The sequence below is a fragment of the Ochotona curzoniae genome, unplaced genomic scaffold, assembly GCF_017591425.1.
Source record: "Ochotona curzoniae isolate NIBS_2020 unplaced genomic scaffold, NIBS_Ocur_1.0 contig_1, whole genome shotgun sequence".
NCBI lineage: Eukaryota > Metazoa > Chordata > Mammalia > Lagomorpha > Ochotonidae > Ochotona > Ochotona curzoniae.
Window position 1 is genome coordinate 46,451,935 of NW_024464918.1, and position 25,125 is coordinate 46,477,059.

The 25,125-nt window shown below is 53.1% G+C and overlaps 3 protein-coding genes across 4 annotated transcripts in view; all 3 read right to left on the reverse strand.

Annotated features, from left to right (window-relative positions):
• Positions 1–22,385, reverse strand: part of LOC121152851 (olfactory receptor 5V1-like) — a 37,568-nt gene extending 15,183 nt beyond the window's left edge. The window contains exons 1-3 of the mRNA XM_040975048.1: positions 22,377–22,385; positions 14,915–14,955; positions 14,148–14,176 (exon numbers count right to left, since the gene is read on the reverse strand). The gene's annotated coding sequence lies outside the window, so the exon portion shown is untranslated. The remainder of the gene's footprint in view (positions 1–14,147; positions 14,177–14,914; positions 14,956–22,376) is intronic.
• LOC121151732 (olfactory receptor 2G2-like) lies at positions 5,234–6,419 on the reverse strand. The gene is given in 2 exon segments (XM_040973484.1): positions 5,234–6,243; positions 6,246–6,419. Coding segments are annotated over 2 exon segments (951 nt in total). The 3' UTR covers positions 5,234–5,466.
• GCSAML (germinal center associated signaling and motility like) lies at positions 11,724–22,465 on the reverse strand. 2 transcript variants are annotated; one of them, XM_040973497.1, is made up of 5 exons: positions 22,377–22,465; positions 18,096–18,155; positions 14,915–14,955; positions 14,148–14,176; positions 11,724–12,761 (listed from the first exon to the last, which is right to left on the reverse strand). In XM_040973497.1, the coding sequence occupies exons 1-5, from the start codon at positions 22,391–22,393 to the stop codon at positions 12,525–12,527; spliced, it is 384 nt and encodes a 127-aa protein (XP_040829431.1). In that variant the 5' UTR covers positions 22,394–22,465; the 3' UTR covers positions 11,724–12,524. The 2 variants fall into 2 exon arrangements, with proteins under 2 accessions (XP_040829431.1, XP_040829441.1); XM_040973507.1 differs by lacking the exon at positions 18,096–18,155.
• Positions 22,466–25,125: the final 2,660 nt, after the last annotated feature.

Genomic DNA, 25,125 nt, shown 5'->3' on the forward strand with positions numbered 1-25,125 from the left:
GACAAAGGATCTACTTTTAAACATTGTTGACACATAGCTTCGGAGAAGTATCCTGTATTTTTAACAGGTACAGTGGCTTCAAGGACTCCGTTACGCTTCATTTTACATGTAATATCATATTCATGTCGGTGAAATAAACTTGAGATGATTCAGAAAAAGAAAAAGAGGATTTTCCTTGTGTTTCCAAATAACACTGTGTGTGTGTGTGTGTGTGTGTGTGTGCGAGTGTGTGCATGTGGGAAGGGAGAAAAAACAATGGTTGTAAAGCAAAGAAGTCCACAGTTTAGGGTGTGGAAGACTTGGAAACTCCCTGCTAAGAAATCAAAAACAAGAGTGGTTTCAGTAACTGACTTGCAACATCTTGCCTGACTGCCTAGAGTTGATGAGATGAAGGACAAAGACAAGACCTGTGGTGATCTGAGCCGAGAGGGGGCAGGGCATCCAGCCCTCCTCCTCTGACTTCCTCCCAGTGCCACCTGGACGCCTGCTGCCCCCACACGCCTCCCTGGGCACACCTGTGCTCTGACAGCTGCTCCACATGGCTGAGTCCGGGTCCTCCTGCCCCTACCCACTGGAAACCATGCACTTCACCTGTACCCAACCCTCACCACAGCACAGCAAGATCCCCCCAACAGTCCATATCACCAGGGGTCATTGGTGGGACCCGCTGAGCTGGGGGGCAATTGCACCATGAGATGTCAGAAACAAATTGCAACACAGGCAGCCAGGCTATGATGGAGCAGCCGAGCGCTGTGGGTGATGCGCTTGAGCAGGTGCCAACACAAGACGCCAGCGCCCACCCCGCAGCCGGAGCTGTGCTGTTGTGGGGCTGAGCGTGTCTCCTACCTGTCCTCTGTCCATCACAGTCACCACCAGGAGCTTACCTCGCTCTGCTGGCTTCTGATTGGTTATCGTCACTCTCTGCTGGATTCTGATTGGAGAATTTCTCATTTTAAAGTGCAGTCAGTCTCCGAATGGCACGTATGGAGAATAACAAAAAAACACACACCAGTGTCCAACAGTCATGTTACTCTAATGCAAGAACCCTGTGGATCCACGCGTGAAGCTCCGTAAACCGTTCACAGCACGAGGATGCCTGAAGCAAAACGCAGGTTGCCACTGTCAAGTACACGAGAGTGCACTCCCGTTTTTCACCTCTCCAGGAAGCCAGAGCGCCAGCGTCTGCTCAACTATGCGTCCTTGCGGCCAATTAATTTCCAATCCACAAGACAGCCAGCTGCAAACCAAGCTGTGCCACAGGCCCAGGTTTCTGACCAGAGCTAATCCTGAAAAAGTAACGGAAGTGCTTTTGACCATTTTTAGGGGCCTATGGTGTGGAAATTGGCTGCCTCAGGGACAGCTCCAGGCTGGCTTTTGGTTACTGGGTCTTCAGGGAAAACCTGGGTCCCCAGCAGACATGAGCCGAGGAAGCGACTCTCCTGTGGGGTCGTCGGGCATCAGGCCTACCCTGACCTCAGTGTGCAGCATCCCACTGCCCCCTGGAGACCGTGCTGGGCTCTGTGCCTCAGAAAGCAGGCAGAAACCTGAAGCTGTTGTCTGAAACATGTCTTCAGGCGCCGTGCTCTTGACCCCACTGCAGATCCCCACCTCGTCCCGTGGAGGCCTCAGCTGACTGCAGCAACCATTACGAGTGGACGTCCTCCTGACGACTGACCTGCATCCAGCGACAGGCTGCCGCGGCCACCTGCAGGTGGACCTCGAGTCCGCTGTGTTTGGGTCTGACTCTGCTCTCACCACTGCGCTTCCTGTGGAAAGCAGGGTTCACCACTGCTGCCATTGCACAAGTTAGGAGCGTTGGTCCACCCAGATTTGACTATGATACCTTCATCTCCTTCACACCTACGTCCGATAAGCTAACTGCAGCTGTGAACACCTCAATACTGGTGTATCTTGAATCTTAGCTTCAGGACAACCAGCGGGGTTTCTGTACAACTTCTGAGCTGAAGGAAGCTATTCTCTGCTCTAACGTAACTAATGTATTAAATCAGGAAGAAAAGGTTAGTGCAGCTGAAGTGTGGAGAGCTGCGAACAGAGAGCTCTAAAGACCAAAGCTCGTCTTCTGGACCAAGTGCTGCCTGCACCCTGTGGACCCTGTCCCGTGGGACACAGTGCCATGGACCCATTCATTGAAGGAAATCACCTTACACATGTCCAACTCACAGTCACCAAGCCAGGACTAGATACAACCATTGGCAACATGCCCTGGAGTCTCCCACATGAGGCGCGCCAACATCACTTTGTCATTGTTTGGAAAGTGGGAGCATGTCGTGTTCTGTTGTAAAACACACCTTCTTGCCCGTGGCATCAGCGTCCCAGATGGGCGCCAGTGTGAGTCCCAGCCACTCCACTTTCCTTCCAGCTCCCTGCTTGTGGCCTGGGAAAGCAGTGGAGGACGAGTCAAGTCCTTGGACCCATGCACCATGTGGGAGACCCAGAAGGAGCTCCTGGTTCCTGGCTTCAGATCGGCAGAGCCCCAGCTGTTGTGGCCATTTGGGAAGTGAACCAGCAGATGGAAGATCTCTGGCTCTCCTTCTTTCTATATAACTCTGCCTTCCAAATAAATAAATGACAATTTTTTAAAAAACAGAGTCAGACATAATGTAAACAACCCCAAAGAGACTTTAATGTGATGCATTTCAATAAATACATAAGTAAATGATAGATCACCATGGCTTCTCTTGGCATGTGACAGTACTCATTGAAAGGGTTAGGTTCAGGGTTAGGGCTGTCAGGGTTAGGGTTAGGTTCAGGGTTAGAGTTAGGTTCAAGGTTAGGATCAGATTTGGAGACTGCTTACTGACAGGTGTCACTCAGATCATTATTATATTAGAGGTGTTATTAATTTGTTAATTAGTTCACCAATTAGATTCAAGTTTCCCTCTGCCTTGCCCCAACATTTGTCTGAGACAAGTGGCAAGAGCCCAGCTCCTCCCAGGGCTCAGGGATCTTGATGCTTAGACCTCAGCCCCGGAATCTCATCCAGGGGCTACAGGCAGCAAGACTGTTTCTCCTGCCAGTCCTTTTCCAGTCCTGTGCTCTCCCCAAGCAGGTGTCACCATGCTGTGATCCCCAGGGGCTCCTGGTCCTCCTCAGCCATTCACAGCCCACAGTGCTCACGCAGCCAGGGCCAGTTACCCTCGAATCTCTCCTCTCACCTAAGTTGTGCTCTCCCACCCAAGTACTAACCAGGCCCGACCCTGCTTAGCTTCCGAGATCAGACGAGATTGGGCGCATTCAGGGTGGTATGGCTGTAGACAGAGCCTGTGCTCTGAAAAGCGAATGATACTTGGTTCCTGCAAGATGCATCTATCCTTGATTTTGACATCAATAGATCCCACGGTCCATCTGAACGGATTTCTGCCCCCAGCCCCTCCTCATCTGTCAGAGAACTCCCCCGGTGGGGAACATGCATTGTGCCACAGGGAAGCCGAGCCACTCCAGGAACACACTTGGCTGCTGCTGCTGCTGCCCACGGCCACCCTGGTGGGCACTCAGGCCTCGGAGTCCATGAACCCACCCCACTCCCCAGGCATCAGCCATACCCCCTAAGTAAGCCTGCTGACAGAGGGAACATCTGTTCTTGTGAAGAGGGACATGGCAACCAATTTTTTTTTTAAGTTTCTTCTTTGAAAAAGGCTAGCTGACTGCAGACCCCGAGGCAGAGATGGGGCAACCCTGCTCCCCCACCCCACGCACACACACCAAGAGCAACCAGGACTCCCAGGGCAGGTTGGAAGGACCCAGAACAACCTCTCCTCACAGAGCAGGAGAGGGCTGCTGCTGGGAGGAGGGGAAGGCTGCCCCTCCCACCACACACACACACACACACCAAGAGCAACCAGGACTCCCAGGGCAGGTTGGGAGGACACAGGACAACCTCTCCTCACAGTGCAGGAGAGGGCTGCTGCTGGGACGAGGAGAAGACTGCAGGGTAGCATGAAGCAAGGGCCGTGACAGTAACAGGGCATGTTGTAGGCGCTTCGTCTTCTCTGTCCCAGACCTGATAGGTCTGGACGAGGAACCCGAGCCAAACCTCCATCATCCTCAGAATAAAGCATCCAGGATCCGTAGGACAGTGGGCAGTTTGAGGGAGCTGCAGGTGGGGTCCTTGCTGGAGCACACGATCATGCAGCCTGGAGTGCAGGTGGCAGGAGCTCCGCTTGGCATCAGGGCTGCCTGGCCATTGCCTCATGGGGGTCCACTTCCTCATCTACCCCAGCCTGAGGAAGTCACAGTGAGAGACGAGGAGGTCACAGTGAATGACGTGGTCACAATTAGAGCTGCCAGGGCCACAGTGAATGGATGATCATTTTCTGATGAACACTATGCATTCCTAGCCTTGCTGTAAGGATGAGAAATAGAAATATCATGGGGCCTGGTGCAGTAGCCTGGTGGCTAGAGTCCTTGCCTTCCACGTGCCAGGATCCCGTATAGGTGCTTATCTGTATCCCAGCGGCTCCACTTCCCTTGCAGCTCCCTGCCTGTGGCCTGGGAAAGCAGTGGAGGACGACCCAAAGCCTCAGAACCCTGCACCCACGTGGGAGACCTGGAGGAAGCTCCTGGCTTCAGACCTCAGACCAGTCTAGCCTGGGTTATTTTAGCCATCAGGGGAGTGAACCAGTGGTAGAAGATCTTCCTCTCTATCTCTCCTTCTCTCTGTAAATCTGCCTTTCCAATAGGAATAAATAAATCTTTTTTTTAAAAATCATGGAATTCCCCTAGAATCCAAATGCAAAAAAAATCCTCATTTGCAGAAAATACAAGACAAAAGGAAAAGTCATTCAGAGTGAAGTTCTGAGAAACGATTAGTGACATTTGGTGGAAATTGCTCCTGTGGTTTGAGTACATTTTCATCTGAGCTGGAATTTGCAGATTCTGAAGGAATGTTTCCCACAGAGAACGCATGGCTGCTCTATGAGCAGAGTCACCCTGTGTGTGTCTGTGCAAGCTGGAGAAGACAGCACGTGGACAGCATGAGCGTGACACCAGGGTCAGGCCGGCTAAGGTGGGCCCAAGGACCCACGCAGAGCCAGGGCCCTTCAGAAGCCTGGCCACCGTCCCGGTCTCTCTACTTGCTGTGCACCTCAGCCCATCTCTCCATAGTCCAGGGGGGGCTGTAAAGCAGCAGGGAAACCAGCTTCACATCTCCCTGCCAAGCAGAGAGCCTCGGGAGGACCCAAAAGGGGCTGAGTCCTCTGCAACCAGTAGGAAGGGCTTGGTCAGGCTCAGCATGTCCTGTGTTTAGAAAAACCCACAGTGGGTACACTGACTGCGTGACACACCTCACTTTGTTCCCGGTCACAGCAGAGCTGAGGTCAGGGAAGTGTCCTGCAGCGGTTCATACACGCAAGAGCTATGGGTAAGTATCGAACCAAGTGACATTGACCCAAAAGTCTGCCAGCAAAGCCTGCTTTTGCCACAGGGAGATGATCATTACACTGACAGTCATGTGAACACTCCCGAAACCTTGCCAAGAAGTGCCTTCAGTGCCCCCTTCACCTCTGTGTTCCGCAGGGTGTAGATGAGTGGGTTGAGCACGGGCGTCACCACTGTGTAGAAGAGGGACACGAACTTGCCCTGGTCCTGGGACCTGCTCTGGGCTGGCTGCAGGTACATGAAGATGATGGTGCCGTAGAAGACGACCACCACCAGCAGGTGTGAAGAGCAGGTGCCCAAGGCTTTCCGTCGGCCCATGGCTGACCGGATCTTCAGCACCGCCCTGGCGATGCAGCCATAGGAGACCAGGATGAGTGCCACGGGCACCACGAGGAAGAGGACACTGGCCACGAAGAGCTCTGCCTCGTTAAATGTGGTGTCCACACAGGCCAGCTTGATGAGCGCAGGAACTTCACAGATGAAATGGTCCACTTGGCGATGCCCACAGAAGGGTAGTTGCAGGGTGAGGGTGGACTGGATCAGGGTGGTGGCCACCCCGCTGAGCCAGGCCAGGGACGCCAGAAGGCGGCAGAGCCGGGGACACATGATGACAGCATAGTGCAGTGGGCGGCAGACGGCCACATAGCGGTCATAGGACATCACCACCAGCAGAACACACTCCGTGGACCCCAGGGCCAGGGACACATAGAGCTGGACCACACAGCCCCCATAGGTGATAGCTCTCAGAGGATCATGCAGGCTGACCAGCAGCTGGGGCACTACACTGCTGGAGAAGCAGAGGTCCAGCATGGACAGGTGGGTGAGGAAGAAGTACATGGGCGTGTGCCAAGCTTTGAATCAAGGTGGAATACCAGCACGATGGCAGCGTTGCCCAGGAGAGTGAGCAAATACAAGGCCAGAGTGACAGGGAAGAGGACCTTCTGCAGCCGGGGGTGGTCGGCAAAGCCCAGCAGGAGAAAGCCAGCCAGCTCACTGCCATTACTGCTGCTCACCAGCCCCATGGGCGAGGCACACTCCAGAATGCCAAGGCGCAGCTGTGGACAACACAGATGCCCCAGGGCTGGGGTGACTCCCAGGAGGCACAGCCTGTGTCTACTCTGGACAACACATCTTCACACCTGCCGGCCTGGTCTCTCCATTTCCCTAAATAAACATCACACATTCTGCAGAGGCCTCAGCTTGCTCTGGTGTTCAGAGCAGAGAGAGGCCAACACTGACAACAATGCTGCCTCCTACGGCCAGCGAGGCAGGCCACCCTGCAACCTCCCGCAGACGACCAGATAGGCCAGATTTGCTTCTTCAATGTCATCCACAGCTAAGCAAATGTCTCCTTTTCCCGATTCATTCTAGAATGAAGTAAACATCATACAACATTAACTACTATCAGTCCTGGCTTGGCTACACGGCTAGGGATCCTGAAGGACCCCATGGCTCCTCACTGGGTGAGAGCCCACCAGGGGAACAGGAGAGCCAAGAGCCAGGCCCTCCTACCCCCCTGACTGAGCCTACTGCAGAGCGGGGAACACCCACAAGCATCCCAGATGACAGCTGTACAGTGGGCTCCTAGAGGTGTGTCTCAGTGGCCACGGGAGGGTTCTAGCCCCACTGGCAGCCAGCACAGATAGTGGCAAATGCTTCTCAGAGAGACACCTGCCATCTAGACGAGCCACCCAATTGCCTCCTGTCATCAACAGCCATGGTCCCATTAGGCCCCACAGGACACTCCAGTGCCCACAGAAGCCTACATTCTGCTTCCTCTTCCTTCACTTTCTTGGTGTCCAAGAAAGTGCACCTGGCCAGGGGCTCCGCACCTCCAAGGGCCACCAACCTAGGGGCACCTTCAATAGACTGAACCACCTCTTAGAGCCCGCAGCCCTGATGAGAGTGCTGGGTTCAAGTGCTGGCTCCATCCAACTCCAGCTGAAATTGTCAGGGAGCCCCGGAGGGAGTTCCAGGCCCTAAACTTGGCCCAGCCCAGCAGAGAACTTGGAGATGGCAGGTCTCTATCTTATGCCTTCTGTCTTTCAAATTAAATACACACTTACAAATAGAAATTGATTTAAAAATAAAATATAATCCAACAAAAAACACACACACATACAGTTTCCTTTAAAAAAAAAAAAAAAGGCATAAGTGAAACTTCCTTATCCCAAAGGCCACAGACAGTGCAAGCTGACGGCTTTGCCACTCACCAACAACCCAAGGACACGAGAGCAGTTTGAACAGTCACATGGACAAACGCTCCTCTTGTCAGCCACCAGAGAAATGCAAAGAAAGCCCATTCACCCCAGCTGGAAGGGCTGGTCCCAGAACCAGAAAAAGCAAACAAGGACGAGGCAATGGTGACAGCCACCCTAACACACTGTTGGTAGGAATAGAGATTGGAATAGCCGTTGTAGGAAACAGTGTGGGGAGGCCTCGGAAAACTAAAACTAAATCTTCCTTAGTGCCAGCATCCCACTCCTGGGACTGAATCCAAGGAAATGAAATCAACACTCACAGGTTTACAGCAGTTCCATTCACAGCAACCCAGATCCACAGCCGACCATGGAGGTCCAGCAGCTGTCAGCTGGACAATGACACCACACACACACACACACACACAAGCACAAAATGGAATACCGCTCAGCCATAAAATGAAATCCTAAAATTTTCAACCAAATGAATGCAACTGGAAATTATTATCTCAAGTGAAATAGACCAGACCTAATGAGACAAATAACACATTTTCTCTAATATTTGGGCAAGTTATACAAAAGAGTGAAAAAGAAAATCCCAGGTGAAAAGAGTGTACAACACTGTGCAGCGACCCTGGCACACCCAGGCGCATCTCCCTCTGCTTCTGTTCTGCACTTTTATTACTTGTTGAATTTCAGTTTCCCATCAAGGGGGGAAGGGAACATGTGGTGCCTGCCTTTGAGGTGCTGCTACACCTAATCGGCCACATTCACTGTCTATGCTAAGTTGAACATCTCCGTGACTGCTGGTCCTAGCGCCCCAGCCTGTGATCCTGCTGGTCCTAGCACCTCAGCCTGTGATCCTGCAGGTCCTAGCGCCCCAGCCTGTGATCCTGCTGGTCCTAGCGCTGTAACCTGTGTTCCAGTTTGTCCTAGCACCCCAGCCCGTATCCCACTAAACTTGATCTTTTTTCTTTTCACCTGTTGAACTCTTCACCTGGTGGAGCATGAAGCCTTAACTACAACTGTAAATTTAAAGATACATGATCTCAAAATGCAAAAAGAAAGATGGAGGGAAGAATGGAAGTAGTTGTTCTTAGAACTGTATCTATGAACTACTTTAAATCTGTTCTCTTTATATTAAAAAATAAACAGGAAATGTGTGACCCAGCCGTTTTATATCCAGGAAAACCTCCTAAAGAAAGGTAGAGAAATGGAAGACGCATGCAAGTATATCTCCAAAACCTCTGGGTAAGTGGAAAGCCTCGCGGAAATGCTCAACCTCGCAGGAGATGGGCGGAGCAAACGACGGCGACAGCCTGCGGTCCTCAGGAGCTGCATCGGGAAGGTGCTTTGGGGATGCGGAAGACTTGTTTGAGCAAGAGGTGTTTCTGTAGATTTGGTCTAAGTGCAGCGATGCACTTACACTTCCCGTACGTCGTTACAGGAAGGGGCAGCAAGCGGGGACTCTAGGCTTGGCATGAAGCCCAGCTTGGCAACTCTTTCTGTGAGTGCCGGAACAGCCAATCCCCCAGAGCGAATCTAATTTAACTTACGAGCATTGATATTTGCTACCTTAGACAGAGTGCAATATTTAAGAAAATCTCCTTTCTTAAAGGTGTGGCTTTGCTCTGTGAGAACACACTATTCACAAGATGAATGATGAATGTCCTGAACCAAGTCAACTGCTACACTCATGCTCTGGCATTTGGTATTTTTTAGTAGCATAAAAGGAAAAGAATGGCATAAGGCCAAAATAAAGAGAAAGAAACAAAATAAAGTAGATTTCTATGGCTGAGTTCAACAGCCTACCTACCTCCTGGCAGGAGGCTGTGGGACTCTGTATGAGACTCCCGGGGTGGCCATGCAGGGGGCTCCCTGGCTGTGCAGCCCAGGGACAACCAGGGATGATACGCCAATATCCGAGCACTTTACCTGACTCCTATACAGGAGGAGGAAAATGCGCTGCCCCAACACTCCAGCCCCAGGGAAATAATGAGGTGAGAAGCCTCAGTGACCCCCTCCCCCAGGAAGGAGACTGTGTGTGCTGGGAGGCACTGGCTCATGCGGCATCACACACCCCAGAGGCTCCAGGGCCACCGTCTGTGCCCAGTAGAACACACAGGAGGACTCGTTAAGCACTGAGGCAGGAGCCGGGGTATGGCCGTGGGAAATGCCCGCCGACACAACTGTGTGGCACTTGGGATCCATGCACCAAGAGCACGGCAGCCCTGACAGCTTCTCAAACTACCAACACGTCCCGCTGAGCAGGCAGCAGTGCCTGCCCAGGGCAGTAGAGAAGCGTCACCAGTGGACCGCCACAGAGCGATGGCTCCTGGGTGAATCCCTGGCATACCTGGCCCACAGAGGCAGCAGGTGGGCTGGGCCTGGACCCCAGGGAGGACGTGGTGGGACTCACTGCACTCTGCCCACTACCAGAAAAATGCCCCTTTCATGTTTTGGGGGACAGATTAACCATTTCTTCTTTGTTCCTCTTTTCTACTCTCCCCCACCCTTTTGTTAAGATTTATGTTATTTTTATTTGAAAGGCCAAGTTACAGAGGGAAGGGGAGACAGAGAAAGATCTTCCATCCACTGGTTCATTTCCCACATAGCCACAACAGTCAAAGCTGAGCCCGTTCAAAGCCAGGGACCAGGAGCTTCATTCGGGTCTCCCACGTGGATGCAGGGGCCCAAGGACCTGAACCATTCTCTACTGCTTTCCCAGGCCATAAGCAGGGAGCTGGGTGAGAAGTGGAGCCAGAACTGGAACCAGCACACGTATGGGATGCTGGCATTGCAGGCGGAGGATTAGCTGCATACACCAGATGTCTACTCCTTTCTGCTCTCAGAGATGCTGCTTTGCTAATATTCCCAGTCCCCATTTTCACTTGCTTGCCTGCAATCAACAGGTGCAAACCCTGCATCCTGACATAAGCTCTATCTTTCTTAACCGTGGCCTTCCTCTCAGCTCCTGTGGAAGTTCAGGCACAGGGTGCCCCCTTGGTGCGGAAGGAGCACCCTGTGGCTGGCTTTGCTCCCACCCTGAAAGGCCATGGCACTGGACCCAGGGTGGCTGACCCCACCAGAGACTCGGTGACCTCTGCCACAGGACTGCCCAGCAGATTCAATTTCTGCTTGTACATATCATCTCGACATATTTGCAATTTGGAAAACCATACCACTTCCTTCAAGGTAAAGGTCCATGTAACATTGCTTGGCAACTTGTTTTATTTAATACATAAAAGAATCGCTTCACATTTTGGCTAAGATGAAATGTAATATCTGCTCTTCTCAATTTAATACAAAAATAAAATAAAAGCATGTAGCCCTAAATGCTGTATCTGGATTGATGCAGGCCTAATTTCACAGATAATTTGCTGAAAACAAGTCTTTTCCTAGTAGCAGATGCCACCACATGGTGAAAAGCCTGAGATCCGAGTTGGACTATTCATGTGTAAACTCCAGGACGGAGTAGGCACCATTTTCAGCACAGCTGTCCCTTTCGTGCTCAAGCATTTTTTTTTTTAAGATTTATTTACTTATTGGAAAGTCAGATATACAGAGAGGAGGAGAGACAGGGAGGAAGATCTTCCATCCGATGATTCACTCCCCAAGTGAGCGCAACGGCCGATGCTATGCCGATCCAAAGCCAGGATCCAGGAACTTCTTGGTCTCCCACACGGGTGCGGGTTCCAAGGCTTTGGGCTGTCCTCGACTGCTTTCCCAGGCCACAAGCAGGAAGCTGGATGGGAAGTGGAGCTGCCAGGATTAGAACCGGCACCTATATGGGATCCTGGCACATTCAAGGCGAGGACTTTAGCCGCGAGGCCACGCCGCCAGGCCCAAGCATTTTTGAACAGTTGATCCCATTTGTATATCTCAACACAAGGTCTGGGCTGTTTGTGAGCACATGCTAGTGCACATAAGGATGTAGGAACAGCATGGGAGGGGACGGTGCCTGACCCGGCCATTCCCTGTCCGGTGTGGATGCCATTTCCACAGCCCACAAGACAGGTGGAGGAAGAGATAAACAGCCCAGTTCCCAGTCACACCGAGTGGGTGAGAGCAGAGATGGGAGCCAGGCCCCAAAAAATTCTGTGTCGATGCTAAGCATGCCATAATCCATGAATGTTAAGTATTATATGTGTTATATATCAAAAGTGGCTACAAAAGCACAAAAGTCAATAATTCCATCATTTTCCCAAAGTTGGCTGATTTCTACTCGTATACTTTGGACAGGATGAGTTTTCCAGAACTACAGGATTTCTACATGTTGCCATCAGCACAAGGAAGCACCAGACTTGGGCAAAACTTGTACACAAGCAAGTGAGCCATTTAGAACTACCTCAAAGAAATACACAGGTATGAACCGGTTTGTTGTAAACACAACTTTAAGCAATGTTTTTGACTAATCATTGAAGAGAATCCTACAATTTACTGTTGGACAGAAAAGCAGAGCAGGCAACCTCTCATGGTTTCTTCTTGGTGACACATTCGGTTCCTCTTCTTGTCAGTTCTTTAATCCCCACCCCAGCTTGTGAGCTAGATTCTCAGGACACAGAGAAAAGCGACAGTGATGCATCTACTGAGGGGTCTGGTCGCTAGTCTGACATTGCTGAATGTACTGAGTTAGTCCCACCTCAAAGAGGAGTTAGGTCCCTGGAGATGCTGACATTTGGAGCCAGGACCCCAAGACACACGTGTGTGCCCTTGCTGCCCTGGGTAGGTCTTGGGCCTCTCTCTGGAGCATCATTTCAACCAAAGCAGAGCCGCCTCACCCAAGAGCTGCTGACAGTGGTAGAATAAAACCTACGGCAGAACACACAGTCTCTGGCCAGAGATGAATGCTCCAGGGGCTTCTGAGAGAGAAGACGTGTCCCGAGGCTGCCCATCTGCACCCCATCTGTGTAGGAGACAGGTGGGCTGCTAGTGCGGGAGCACAACTTCGTAGTCGGGCTCAGTGCTGTAGGAGGAGGGTCCGAGGGCGGCTGTCCTCAGGAGCGTGTACTCGGTCTCCGAGCCCTCCCGGGGCGGCCTCACTCTCCGGGAGGCGGCCTCCACGTTCTCATAGCCGCCGTCATCATTGGAGTTGAGCGAGGACCTCCGAGGGGCGTGATTAATGACAGTGTAGCACACTTCTGAGCCGCTGCCGTTGTCACACTCCTGCCAAGCACAAGGGGAGAAAGACCCAGGCCCAAGCTCAGCGACACCGGATCTCGGTGCCCACCCTCAGCCCTCGGCCATGGCCTGCACTCGGTTATAGTGCCCCTGGGCTCAATCACGGAGCCCTGTAACACTGTAACTTGGAACTCCATCCTCTGCCAGCCATTCCAAAAAAATGCAAATATTTTCTAAGGTCCTTGTCCAAGCCATAAGGACTTAAGACCCCATATAAACAGCATACAAGGGTGCTTTGAAAAAGACTCTGGAACTTGGATTGAAAATAGACGCTTATATATGTGTAAAAATGTAAAATTTGGGCACAGACTTTTCACAGCACATTTTCCATCAACTTCTTTAAGACCCTTCATAGATCCAAGCCACTACTCACTCACTGTTTATAGAGGGAGCTTTCCTTCAGAGAAGCAGTCCTTGCTCCAGGCCACATCTACTGAGAACATTAGGCAACAAGGCTGTACAAAGCAAGGACGCAAGACTCAGCAGCAAACCCTGCTAGGGAATGGCTGATGATGAAAGTCAGAGCTTAAACAAAGCTGTGATTGCACAGAAAGAAAGCAAAGAAAAATGATACGAGACTGCCAGGGCCAACCCCACAGCAAAGCCAGCTCAGACAGCAAGGCCAGCCAGGCAGCTCCTGCTCCTGCACCTGGGAAAGCAGTGACACCAGACCCAGATCCTCCGCCAGCACCCTCATGGGAGGCCCAGGTCCTCAGCCAGCACCCTCATGGGAGGCCCAGGTCCTCCGCCAGCACCCTCATGGGAGGCCCAGGTCCTCAGCCAGCACCCTCATGGGAGGCCCAGGTCCTCCGCCAGCACCCTCATGGGAGGCCCAGGTCCTCCGCCAGCACCCTCATGGGAGGCCCAGGTCCTCAGCCAGCACCCTCATGGGAGGCCCAGATCCTCCGCCAGCACCCTCATGGGAGGCCCAGGTCCTCGGCCAGCACCCTCATGGGAGGCCCAGGTCCTCGGCCAGCACCCTCATGGGAGGCCCAGGTCCTCGGCCAGCACCCTCATGGGAGGCCCAGGTCCTCGGCCAGCACCCTCATGGGAGGCCCAGGTCCTTGGCCAGCACCCACATGGGAGGCCCAGGTCCTTGGCCAGCACCCACGTGGGAGGCCCTGATGGAGCTTCTGACCCAGCCCTAGCTGTGCAGCACATTTGCGGAATGAAGTGACTGATAGAGATCTCTCTTTCTCTCTCTCTCTCTCCATGTTCCTTCTCATGCCTCCCTCTCAATTAAAATTAAAAATCCAGATCTATTCAGCAGTTGTAGGATGACAACACAAACACATCCATGTTGCGATGACTCTAACAGATGGAGGGAAGGCGGCTTTTCTTTCTGACTTGTTGTCAGGCTTGTTGAACTACCTGGTTAGATACGGCTGCAGCTTCTTCACCTGCAGGATGAAGTAAGAGGGGCTGAGTCAGCATGGAGTGGAGCCAGGATGAAGCCGTACAGGCAAGTGCTAACTCATCCCAAATGAAAGCTCTAACCCTTCCAAAAAACACAAAAGTCTGGGAAAGATGGAAAGATGAGCGGGTCCTGGGGACCTGATGTGCACATGGCATCATATGCTTCAGCAGCTTTCTCTCCCCTCTCTCCCTCCCCCTCACTGCCTCTCTCTCTCTCTCTGCCACACACACACAATGACTGTGTGTCATGATACATATGCTGATGAATTTGATTACATGTGGCCATTACATAACATATGTATACATCAAGCCATTTCAGCATGCACCTGAATATGCACAGTTTCTTTCTGTCAATGATTGCTCAATGAAGCTGGGACAAAGATGAACAACCAAGTACCTCCCTTGGGTCCATCTGCTCTCAGGGAGGGCCATGGCTAGTCATCATCTAGTTTGAGCTGTTACAAGATTAATACACAGAAATACTGGTGTAACTGCAAATTCTCAAACAAAGAAAACACACCAGTCCCTGCAGCAGGCTTCAAACACCAACATTAAATTAAATCTGAACATGGCTGCCAAGAGCAGCTTCCTGTGTGTGAATTGAAATAAATCCTATACAAGCATCACAGTATAGTGAGACATGCTCTGGCCCCTGCTACCTCTGATGACCCAGATATTCACACTGATGTGAAACTCAGCAGAGCAGGAACTTGTTTCCTTACCTGGGCCTTGAAGGTCTCCTTCAGACGCAGACCCTTCTTGCCTACAAGAAAAGACAGCAATGTGGGATGGCTGAGGGTCTCAGCCACTGAAAACACACGGCAGAAAGCGCTTGGATCCTTGCTACAACAAGAATGTTAAACCATCTCACAAGTAAGACCTTGCCTGCTCCAGCCCATTCCAGGAGACCACAATAATCTGGAGAAGAACAAAAAGTGGAGAATAAATTCTGCATACCCATATCATGAAATTAAGGAACTGCTAAATTGCCAGCCTACCTCACAGAGAATGCAGGACGCAGCTGTCATGGTGCTCCAAGCAGCCATCAGCTTGAGTCCAGCTTTCCCAGCTGGTAGGATTACGGAATGTCAGCTAAGCGCATCTCTATCACTTGGTTACAAAAACCCTACAGCTGGCGCAGCTGGCCTGCGGGGATGGGACAGCCCTGTCCAGCTCAGCCTGCGGGCTCTCACAGCCACCATCCCCTACCCCGTGGGTCCTCATACAAACTAAAACCCACAGACACTGCCACCACGGAACAGAGTGACATGAACCTAAGGAACAGAGCATGAAAGGGACTCACGGAAACAGCAGGTCAGTCCACCATCTGAAAACTATCTGGAAAAATAAAGGCAGACTTTCTGAAACCGTGGGCCAGCACCATGGCGTATCAAGCGAATCCTCCATCTGCAGCACTGACATCCCTTATGGACATCAGCTCATGGCCCAGCTGCTCCCCTTCCCATCTGCTCCCTGCCGGTGGCCTGGGAAAGCAGTGGAGGACTACCCAAAGCCTTACAAAATTGTAAAGTCTGGAAGAAGCTCCTGGCTCCTGGCTCCTGGCTTTGGATCAGCTGAGCTCTGGCTATTCAGACATTTAGGGAGTGACCCTAATAGAAAATCTCTCTCTCTCCCCCTTGTCTCTATAACTCTGACTTTGAAATAAAGTAAATCTTAAAAAGAAAACTGTTTGTCTGTAACAAAACACTTGAAAATTATGAGGTTTCACCTGTGGCCCTCATGGGTGTGGGTCTTCGCTAGCCACTCAGCCACCCAGGCGTGTCCTGACCACCGGGCCCCACGTCCTGTCTGTGGTTACAGCGACTTACCGAAGACACCAGCATCCAAAGAGTGCAACGTGCTTGTCGCAGAGTTAACATATGTGACAACAAAGACTAGTGAAATCCACAGCTCAGAAATATTACAGACCACAGATACCAGCGACAATTAAAACCAAAATGGCATGTAGGACTTAGAACAATGTCTGAAATTAAAAACCACTTCTATCCAAGAAAACGCAAAAGGTTGGCAAGTTCCACAGCCCACAGATTCCAGAAAAAATGCACAGAGCCAGAACTTCAACCACTTAAATGTTCCCATTCTTAAGCAAGAAAACTTGAAAGCTCCAAAAATAAGTTTTGCACACAAATTAGTAAAATAGCAACAATTTCTAAAACTAAAAAAAAAAAAATTAAGGATGTAATAAAGATAAAGGCAGACTATGACGTCTCGGAAAAAAGGCCCAACGGAAATCAGATCGGTGGTGGCTGAGCGGTGGCGGGACTGCTCCCTATCTTCTGTGCTGGCAGTCACACGGCTGCGTGCGTGTGCAGCCAGCCAGCCACGCTGAGACTGCGGGCGGAGGTCATTGCACATCCACACCCCAAACTCTGAAAGTTAAATATCTTGAAGTTCATCTTTCCTGTTACTACATTTCAAGTTATGAACTGGACAATATTTGGGTAAAAATAGCCAAATATGACTCGGGAAAAGAGGCAAATAATAGCTCTATTCAAACAGCCCCATGCTGTGGGCCGTGCACAATGTCTCAATTGGGTAATCCTTCCCCCCTGCAAGCACCAGGATCCCATATGGACACAGGTTCATGTCCCAGCTGCTCCACTTCCCATTCAGCTCCCTGCTGGTGGCCTAGGAAAGCAGTAGAGGATGGCCCAAAGTCTTGGGACCCTGCACCCATGTGAGAGACCGGGAAGAAGCTCCTGACTTCAGATTGGCTCAGCTCCAGCTGTGCAAACATTAAAAGAGTGAACCAGTGGATAGAAAATTTTTGTGTCTCCTTCTCTCTATAAATGTGCCTTTCCAATTTAAAAAAAAAAAGGAAATTTAGAAAAAAAAGACAGAAAGAGAGAGAGACAGAGAGAGAGAGAAAGAAAGAAAGAAAGAAAAAGAAAGAGGTTTCATTTGTTAAAAAAAAAAAAAAAAAGAAAGAAAGAAAGAAAAGAAAAGAAAGCCCCTGTGCTGTGAAGTTAACCACCTGCACAGTCACCTCTCACTCCCCCGTGAACCCACACACAGAACTTCAGGGACAGTCACTCAGCCCCGGCCCAGCTGACTGCCTCAGGCCACTCGCAGCACAGGACTCCCTCCTACGCTAACTGTTTGGTCTTGGTTCTTTAACAGGAAGGAATTGGCACATCTGGTGCAGACCTCATTTCAGACATAATGGAGCAAACACTCAGTAAGAACCTGCTGATGCCGTGAGTGAGTGCCTGACTCAGAGGCCACAAGCAACCCAGGCTTGGGGGCCGCTGGTAGCACCCCCTCCCAGCAGCAGGTTCCGGGATCCCAGGTCGACAGCAGTGCCCCTCCCAGAAGCAGGCTACCCTCAGCCCTGCCCATGGATAGTCCATCCTGCACAGAAACCAGGACCTGGAGACAAAACCATCAACAAGGAGGAGAAGCAGAACTGACCAGCTCGTAGCCAGAAAACACAGCAGGGCACATTACCCATCCAACAAAGAACCAGCATCCCGGTACCCAATGCTTTCCATGCCTGAGGCCTGGCAAGGGAGACAGCCTGAGGGACCATGACAACACAGCCGGTGTAGGCAGGGTGGGGCTGGAGACACCTGGGCAGGGCTCCCCAGACACCCTGGAGAGCAAGTGTCTGGCCATAACAAGGATGCTGGGAGAGCAGTGAGCAGGGCCTGCAGACTCCAGGGAGGAGCAAGGCCTGGTGCTGGATGCCCTGGAGTTTTTCAGGATCTGAGGCACAGCCAGGTCTGGATGGCTGCTCAGGAGGAGGGGTGAGGGGGCAGCGTCTACACAGGCAAACAGTGTGTACTCCCAGAGGGGCCTGAGGCCGGGGTTGGGGGGAGAGGGTGGGAAGGGGGGCTGAGGCCCAGGGGCACACCCTGCAGGAGACAGGCGTCCTTCTCTTACCGCTCTCTCGTCCCGCCAGGGCCAGACTCCCTGCGCTTCCTCCGGTTCCTTCCCAGGCAGCTGGATGGAAACACACAGGGGAGGAGCTTGTGGCCACTCTCTGAAGGCACACCAAGCAAGGGAATTGAGCACGCCCCTGTTCTTCCAGCTCCCTCCATGAGGAGCGAAGCCACCGGTGCCAGCCCAGCCTGCTCGTTAACATTAGCAACAGAGAATGAAGGACACAAGCCTCAGAAGCCTGTTCCACATGAAGTGTCCCTCCCCAACCCCTGACCCAGCCTCAGAGGTCCCATCCAGTGTCCAGCACTGGGCGTGGCTCCAAACACACCTGCTGGGCCCAATGCAGGGATGAACAGATCCCCCTCCAGGCGGGGACCCTCCCTCCATCTGTCCATCCCTCCCTTCCTCCATCCTTCCCTCCCTCCATCCTTCCCTCCCTCCATCCTTACCTCCTTCCATCTCTTCCCCTCTGCAGGGATGGACAGATTCCCCTCCAGGCGGGGACCCTCCCTCCCTCCATCTGTCCATCCCTCCCTCCCTCCATCCTTCCCCCCCTCCCTCTCTCCCTCCCTCATCTGCACGGTTGCACAAATTCCCCTCCAGGCTGGATTCCCACCCTCCCTCATCTGGTATCTTTGCTCAGATAGGAGCCGAGTCCTACCCCACAGACCAGCCATGCTTCCAAGGTGGCCACTCAGTACTGGTACATGGCAGCTCTGGGTACCTATGACCAGAGGGATGTGGGCTGCCCTGGTTTTCTCCCTTTACCTGTCATCTCCGAAAAGCCAATCACAGAGACCCTAGGATGTTCAGACACCTGAGAGCCCCACACCTATCCACGTATAATCCACAAGTTTAGTTACCATTAAAAAGGTTGCTGTGTCATTGGCATAACTGGGAATAAAGGTAAAAGAAAGGCCTTAAAAACCTAAGACTGCACTGTTTGTGGAAGTCACTTATGAAGCTTGTATCCCATAAATGTTCCCATTTGTTCTGCACTTTAATTCTGAAAAGAAAGCTGGCTTTGCTCAATTCTTTTAAAAAATGTTTTCAAAACTTGGTTAAGAAAACACTGGCCAAGGCTGACCAAAGATGACCAAGGCTGTCCAGGGCTGATCAGGGCAGACCAAGGCTGATCAGGGTTGACCAAGGCTGATCAGGGCTGATCAGGGCTTCCAGGGCTGACCAAGGCTGACCAAGGCTGACCAGGGCTATCCATGGCTTCGAGGGCTGACCAGGGCTGTCCAGGGCTGAAAGCATGTGTGCTTGTCACTTGGGCATTTGGCCTGGTGGACATGATGCAGAAGTGCACGTTGTCAGCTACATGCTGTTGTCGTGGTCCTTCTCTCCGAGCTCTGAAAGCCTCTTGCCTTCTTGAGCTCAACAACATGTGGGGAGCACCAGGTGTATGTTGGGACAGCCACAGGGAGGCTGCAACCACAGCCATGCAGAACAGCCCAGGCTGGTGGCTCTGTGGCTCCCTGCCGCCCGATGCCAGCAGCCTGAAGCTGGTCAGCCTGGCTCCTTCACCTGACAACAGGAGCTGGAAGAAATCCTCCAGAACAGACCTAAGCCAGTGACGGGCTGCCTAGTGCAGTGGGTGTAGGAGAGGCCTGGGACAGAACAATGAGGCATCCTTGCTGGTTACAACCACCAGACTCTGTCTCTGTCCCACCTCCCAGCCAAGTATAAATGTCCTTGGATCCTGCTCCAGTCCTCCACGCTGTCCCTCTGTGAGGGAGGCAGGCCCACGGCTTCCTCCAGAGAGGGGACAGCTACCAGGGAAGTGGTCAAGAGTGTGGGGAGGGAACAGCCAGAACTGAGCAGCTCCAACTGCAGCCTCTGCTCCCAGGGCTTGATGGAGAGGTGTCACTGCTCCCCAGAGCACCTGGGCCTTACAGCAGAGTTGCGAAGACCAGAAAACACTCAGAATCTCCACGGCAGTGCTGCACACAGGACCAAGCTCCCCACCACCATCTCAGAGGGTAGGCCACAAGCACGGGAATCAAAGAAACTGAAAGCCCAACCCTGGCAGCAGGAGGACACGGCAGGGACCAGAGCAGAGAGAGTGACCGCCAGCATCAGGAGGACACAGCGGGGACCAGGGCATGCAGGACAGAAAGAGTGACCACCAGCAGCAGGAGGACACAGCAGGGACCAGGACAGAGAGAGTGACCGCCAGCAGCAGGACACAGTGGGGACCAGGGCAGAGAGTGACCGCCAGCAGCAGGAGGACATGGTGAGGACCAGGGCAGAGAGAGAGTGACCGCCAGCAGCAAGAGGGCATAACAGGGATCAGGGCATGCAGGACAGAGAGAGTGACCACCAGCAGCAGGAGGACACAGCAGGGACCAGGACAGAGAGAGTGACCGCCAGCAGCAGGACACAGTGGGGACCAGGGCAGAGAGTGACCGCCAGCAGCAGGAGGACATGGTGAGGACCAGGGCAGAGAGAGAGTGACCGCCAGCAGCAAGAGGGCATAACAGGGATCAGGGCATGCAGGGCAGAGAGAGTGACCACCAGCAGCAGGAGGACACAGCAGGGACCAGGGCAGACACAGTGACCGCCAGCAGCAAGAGGGCATAGCAGGGATCAGGGCATGCAGGGCAGAGAGAGTAACCACCAGCAGCAGGAGGACATGGCGAGGACCAGGGCATTCAGGGCGTGCAGGGCAGAGAGAGTGACCGCCAGCAGCAGGAGGACACGGCAGGGACCGGGATATGCAGGGCGGAGACCAAGAGTGCTGGAGCCAGAGGCTGTTGGCCAGGAGCAAGGCTTGCAGTGGTAGAGCTGAGAGGAGCATGGTGTCTACCAGGAGATGGCACCTCACTGACCATTTCACACATGCAGCTCCACGCTGAGCTCCCCAGGGCACCTGAGAGCTCCCTGCTGGCCAGGGGACACTGAGTCAGAGCCTGGCAGCTGAGCAGGATGGCGAAGACAAGGCCCAGAGGACAAGAAGACAAGAAGAGAATGACTGGTCCAGTGCTGTAGCATAGGGGTTTAAACTACTACCTGCAGCACCAGCATCCCATATGGGGGCCAGCTCAAGTCCTGACTGCTCCATTTCCCATCCAGTTGCCTGCTGATGCACCTGGAAAAGCAGCAGAGGATGGCCCAAAGTCTTGGGACACTGTACCCATGAAAGAGACGCAGAAGCTCTTGGCTTAAGCCTAGTGCGGCCTCAGCCATTGCAGCCAGCTAGGAAGCAAACTAGCATATGCACAGTCTCTCCTTTTCCTCCTTTCTCTGTAACTTTCTATTTGTAACTCTTTCCAGATAAGCAAATACAGCTTAGTACAAGAATCAATTTAAAAGGAAGGGAGTGACTAAACAGTGTCTGAGATCCTGCAATCTGACACACAAGCAAGGTTGAGGTGCAGCGGGCTAAACTGCCACTCGAGCCACCAGCATCCTGCATCAGAGCACCCAGTTTGAGTCCCAGCAGCTCTGTCTCCCATCCAGCTGCCTGCTGCTGCACCTGGCAAAGCAGCAGACAACGGTTCAAGCTCTTGAGCCTCTGCGGCCCTGTGGGAGAACTGGCTCCTGATCTCAGCTTGGCCCAGCCCAAGCTGTTGAACCAGTGGGTGAAAGATGTCCCTACTGCCTCTCTCTTTACTCTTTCTCTTTCTCTCCCCCACTTTCATTTCTCCCTTTCTCTCTCCCTCTTTCTCTCTCTCTCCCCATCTCCCTCTCTCTGTCTGTCTCTTTCTATCCTTTTCTCCCTCTCTCCCTCTTTCTAACCCTCTCTCTGCAGCTCTACCTTTCACATTAATAAACAATTTATTAAAATCCAAGCCATGTCATTCCTGGGGATAAGTGTCCTCGAGGACCCAGGGCCGTAGGGGCACAGAGCAGAGTCTTGCCGTGGGCAGACCTGTGTGGTCGGGAGGGGCTGGGGAGACAGTTCAGCCAGCCTTTCTGATTCAGCAGCATGGGACCTGCTCTGTGCAATGGAAGCACCCCAGCAGGCGCTGCAACGCACCTTGGGGGGGCACCCTCACCCTCATGCTGACGCCCTGAAGCGAGCCCTGCGTCCAACGAGGACAAGAGGGAGCAGGAAAGTTCCAGAGATAGCAGCCGGGTATTGGAGTCAAATGGAGAATGTGCAGCTAGACCCAAATCGCCCCCGCCTGAGGACAGTGCAAGCAGCAATACCCACCCGACACCACGCCCTGGCCACCCACCACCGTCCACACACCGGCTGCTCTTATCCCTCCCACCCAGGCAAGTGTCTCAGGTTCTCTCCCGCAAGCCCATGCTGCCCAGGCTGGCACTCACCGGAGGTTATTTCCCATCCTCCAAGGTGGCCTGGGTGGTGCAGATGACCTGACTGGGCTTGGGACTACCCTCACAGGCGCAGTGCCTAGGGCCTGACGCAGCTCTGACCACAGGCCCAGGCCACCCAACCACGCTGCCAGGGGGCGGGCTCAGCAGAGGAGGCGGGAACCGTTGCAGGAGGGAGGAGAGGGGCCAGAAAACTGTGCATGTGGGTGTGGGAGCACATGTGTGTACGTGTGTACATGTGTGGGCAGGAGCCTCAGGATGAAGGCCACAGAACTGCTCCCTTGCCCACCATGCCATTTCCAGCAGTGAGACTGGACAGGTGGGGTCTCACCTACTCCTCAGAGGTCTGAGACCCAGACTCCTTGCCCCCCCACATCCTACTGCCTTGCAAACTGTCGGAGAGAGAGCCATTTCTTGGGAAAAACAGAAGCAAGGAATCAAGGTGTCTTTGTGTGACTTTGGACACCAGCGCCCAGCCCAGTGTCACTGTCCTTCCAGCGCTGACCGACACAAAGGGAGGAGGTCAGGGTGAGGACAGGAACACAAGAGCCCGGGCTTGGGCACAGAGGTAGGCGTGCAGAGAAGGCCCCACTCTTCCTGCTAACACTCAGGGTGGCTGCAGCCCCAAGGACCTGCCCACCGCCCTGCTGACTTCCTTCCCAGCACCGCCCACGGCAGCCACAGCCCCAGCTGGCCCCAGAGATAAGCTGGAGAGCCCAGGCCCGTGGCGGATTAGCTGGCCCAGTGGGCAGCTGGGTTTCCACAGCCTCAACAACACCCAGTAGACCACAGGGTCCACAGCCCGACTCCTTCACCCCCAGTGACAATGCCCGCAGGCCACATTGATCACACGCATGAGAAGCAGACATGAAGAAGAGCAGAGCCACATACCCCCTTGGACCTGGCCAGGGCACCCCTAATTCACACAAGCCTTCTGGGGCCCCCACCAGGACACCCTTCTGTTTGGAGTTCCCCTGGTCTACCCAGCAGCTAGTATAGGCTCCACCTCTCCAAGCAGGCACAGATGTTCTCCACTCCCCTGGCCTCTCACTGTTCTCTGATTATTGGTGGGCACTGCCCACTTATGGGCATTGACCACTGGTGGGTGCTGACCACTGCTGGGTGTTAACTGCTACACTTGATCTTAGCCAAAAGGCAAGGAAGCAATGGGTGCTGACTGCTGCTGTACGCTGAGCATTAGTGGGTGCTGACCACTGCTGGGCGCTGCCACTAGTGGGTGCTGACCGCTGGTGGGTGCTGACTGCTGCTGGTTGCTGACCACTGCTGGGTGCTGACTACTGCTAGGCGCTGACCACTGCTGAGCTGACCATTGGTGAGCACTGACCACTGGTGGGCCTTGTGTAGAAAGCCGAGAAAGTGAGGACAAGAGTAGAAGCAGGTAGATAGCAACAAACCTGGGCCTACTTTATCTGTCTGCACCATAGACACACACAGGCACCCACTGACTTCACAATGCCAAAAGGAGGATCAGCTACTGCACCTGGCTTCCCACACAAACACAGCTCAAAACACTGCTGCCAGGGGCCAGCACCGTGGCGTAGCAACCTAAGCCCCCACCAGCATCCCATAAAGGTACCAGTTCTGGCTGCTCCACTTCCCATCCAGCTCTCCACTAATGTGCCTGGGAAAGCAGTGGAGGACCCAAAGCCTGGGGACCCTGTTCCTGCGTAGGAGAACAAGAGGCTCCTGGCTCCTGGCCTCGCACTAGTCCAGCTACAACTGTTGTGGTCATTTGGGGAATGAACCAGTAGATGGAACATCTTTCTCTGTCTCTCCTTCTCTCTGTAAATCTGACTTTCAAATAAAAGTAAGCAAAAAAAAAAAAATCTTTTAATGTGTTACACAGATGTTTCTCCAAAGAAAGGAAGTACTCAATAGCAGGTCACATGGCCTAATACCATATCAGTCGCGAAGGGAATGCTGATCAGAACAGTGAAATTCCACTCCCTCCCACCCCTCACCCCGACACTACTGCCCTGGAAAGTACACACAACAGGCCCTGGCAGTGATGGGGAGAACCTGGGTTCCTCATCACGCGTAGGTGTGGAGAGGAGTATGACTAATCCGTGCACAACCATTTAACCCTGGAATTGCAGTGAGATTGGCACGTGCACCCCAAGTGGGCACTCAGAGGACTTAGAGTAGATGCCCACAGCAGCCCCGTTCACAGCAAGCTACAGAGCAGACGGCCACTCACCTCATGCCACAACTGGCACTACACAGAAGCCAACGGCCAGACATGAAGGCCCCACGGTGCACGACTCCATCGCAAGTCTAGCAAGTCTAGTGACACCTCAGGCAGGTGAATCCGCAGACACAGTCAGCACTGGTCACCACGGATAGGATGAGTCAGCAGGTGGGAAGCGACCACAGAACAGGTACAGGTTACCCATCGGGGGCATGTGAACACAGAGCGGGTACAGGTTACCCATCGGGGGCATGCGGCCACAGAGAGGGTACAGGTTACCCATCGGGGGCATGCAGCCACAGAGCGGGTACAGGTTACCCATGGGGGCATGCGAACACAGAGCGGGTACAGGTTACCCATGGGGGCATGCGGCCACAGAGAGGGTACAGGTTACCCATGGGGGCATGCGGCCACAGAGAGGGTACAGGTTACCCATGGGGCATGCGAACACAGAGCGGGTACAGGTTACCCATGGGGGCATGCTAACACAGAGCGGGTACAGGTTACCCATGGGGGCATGCGGCCACGGGGCAT

Bases quoted from the DNA above. Each gene is read 5' to 3' on its own strand.
- GCSAML (XM_040973497.1), bottom strand. The intron at 14,956-18,095 runs GTAAGAGAAGGA...CTTTTCTTGTAG, and splicing joins CCTGGCGGGACGAGAGAGCG to GCAAGAAGGGTCTGCGTCTG. The intron at 12,762-14,147 runs GTAGTTCAACAA...TGTGCTTGGCAG, and splicing joins CTGCAGCCGTATCTAACCAG to GAGTGTGACAACGGCAGCGG.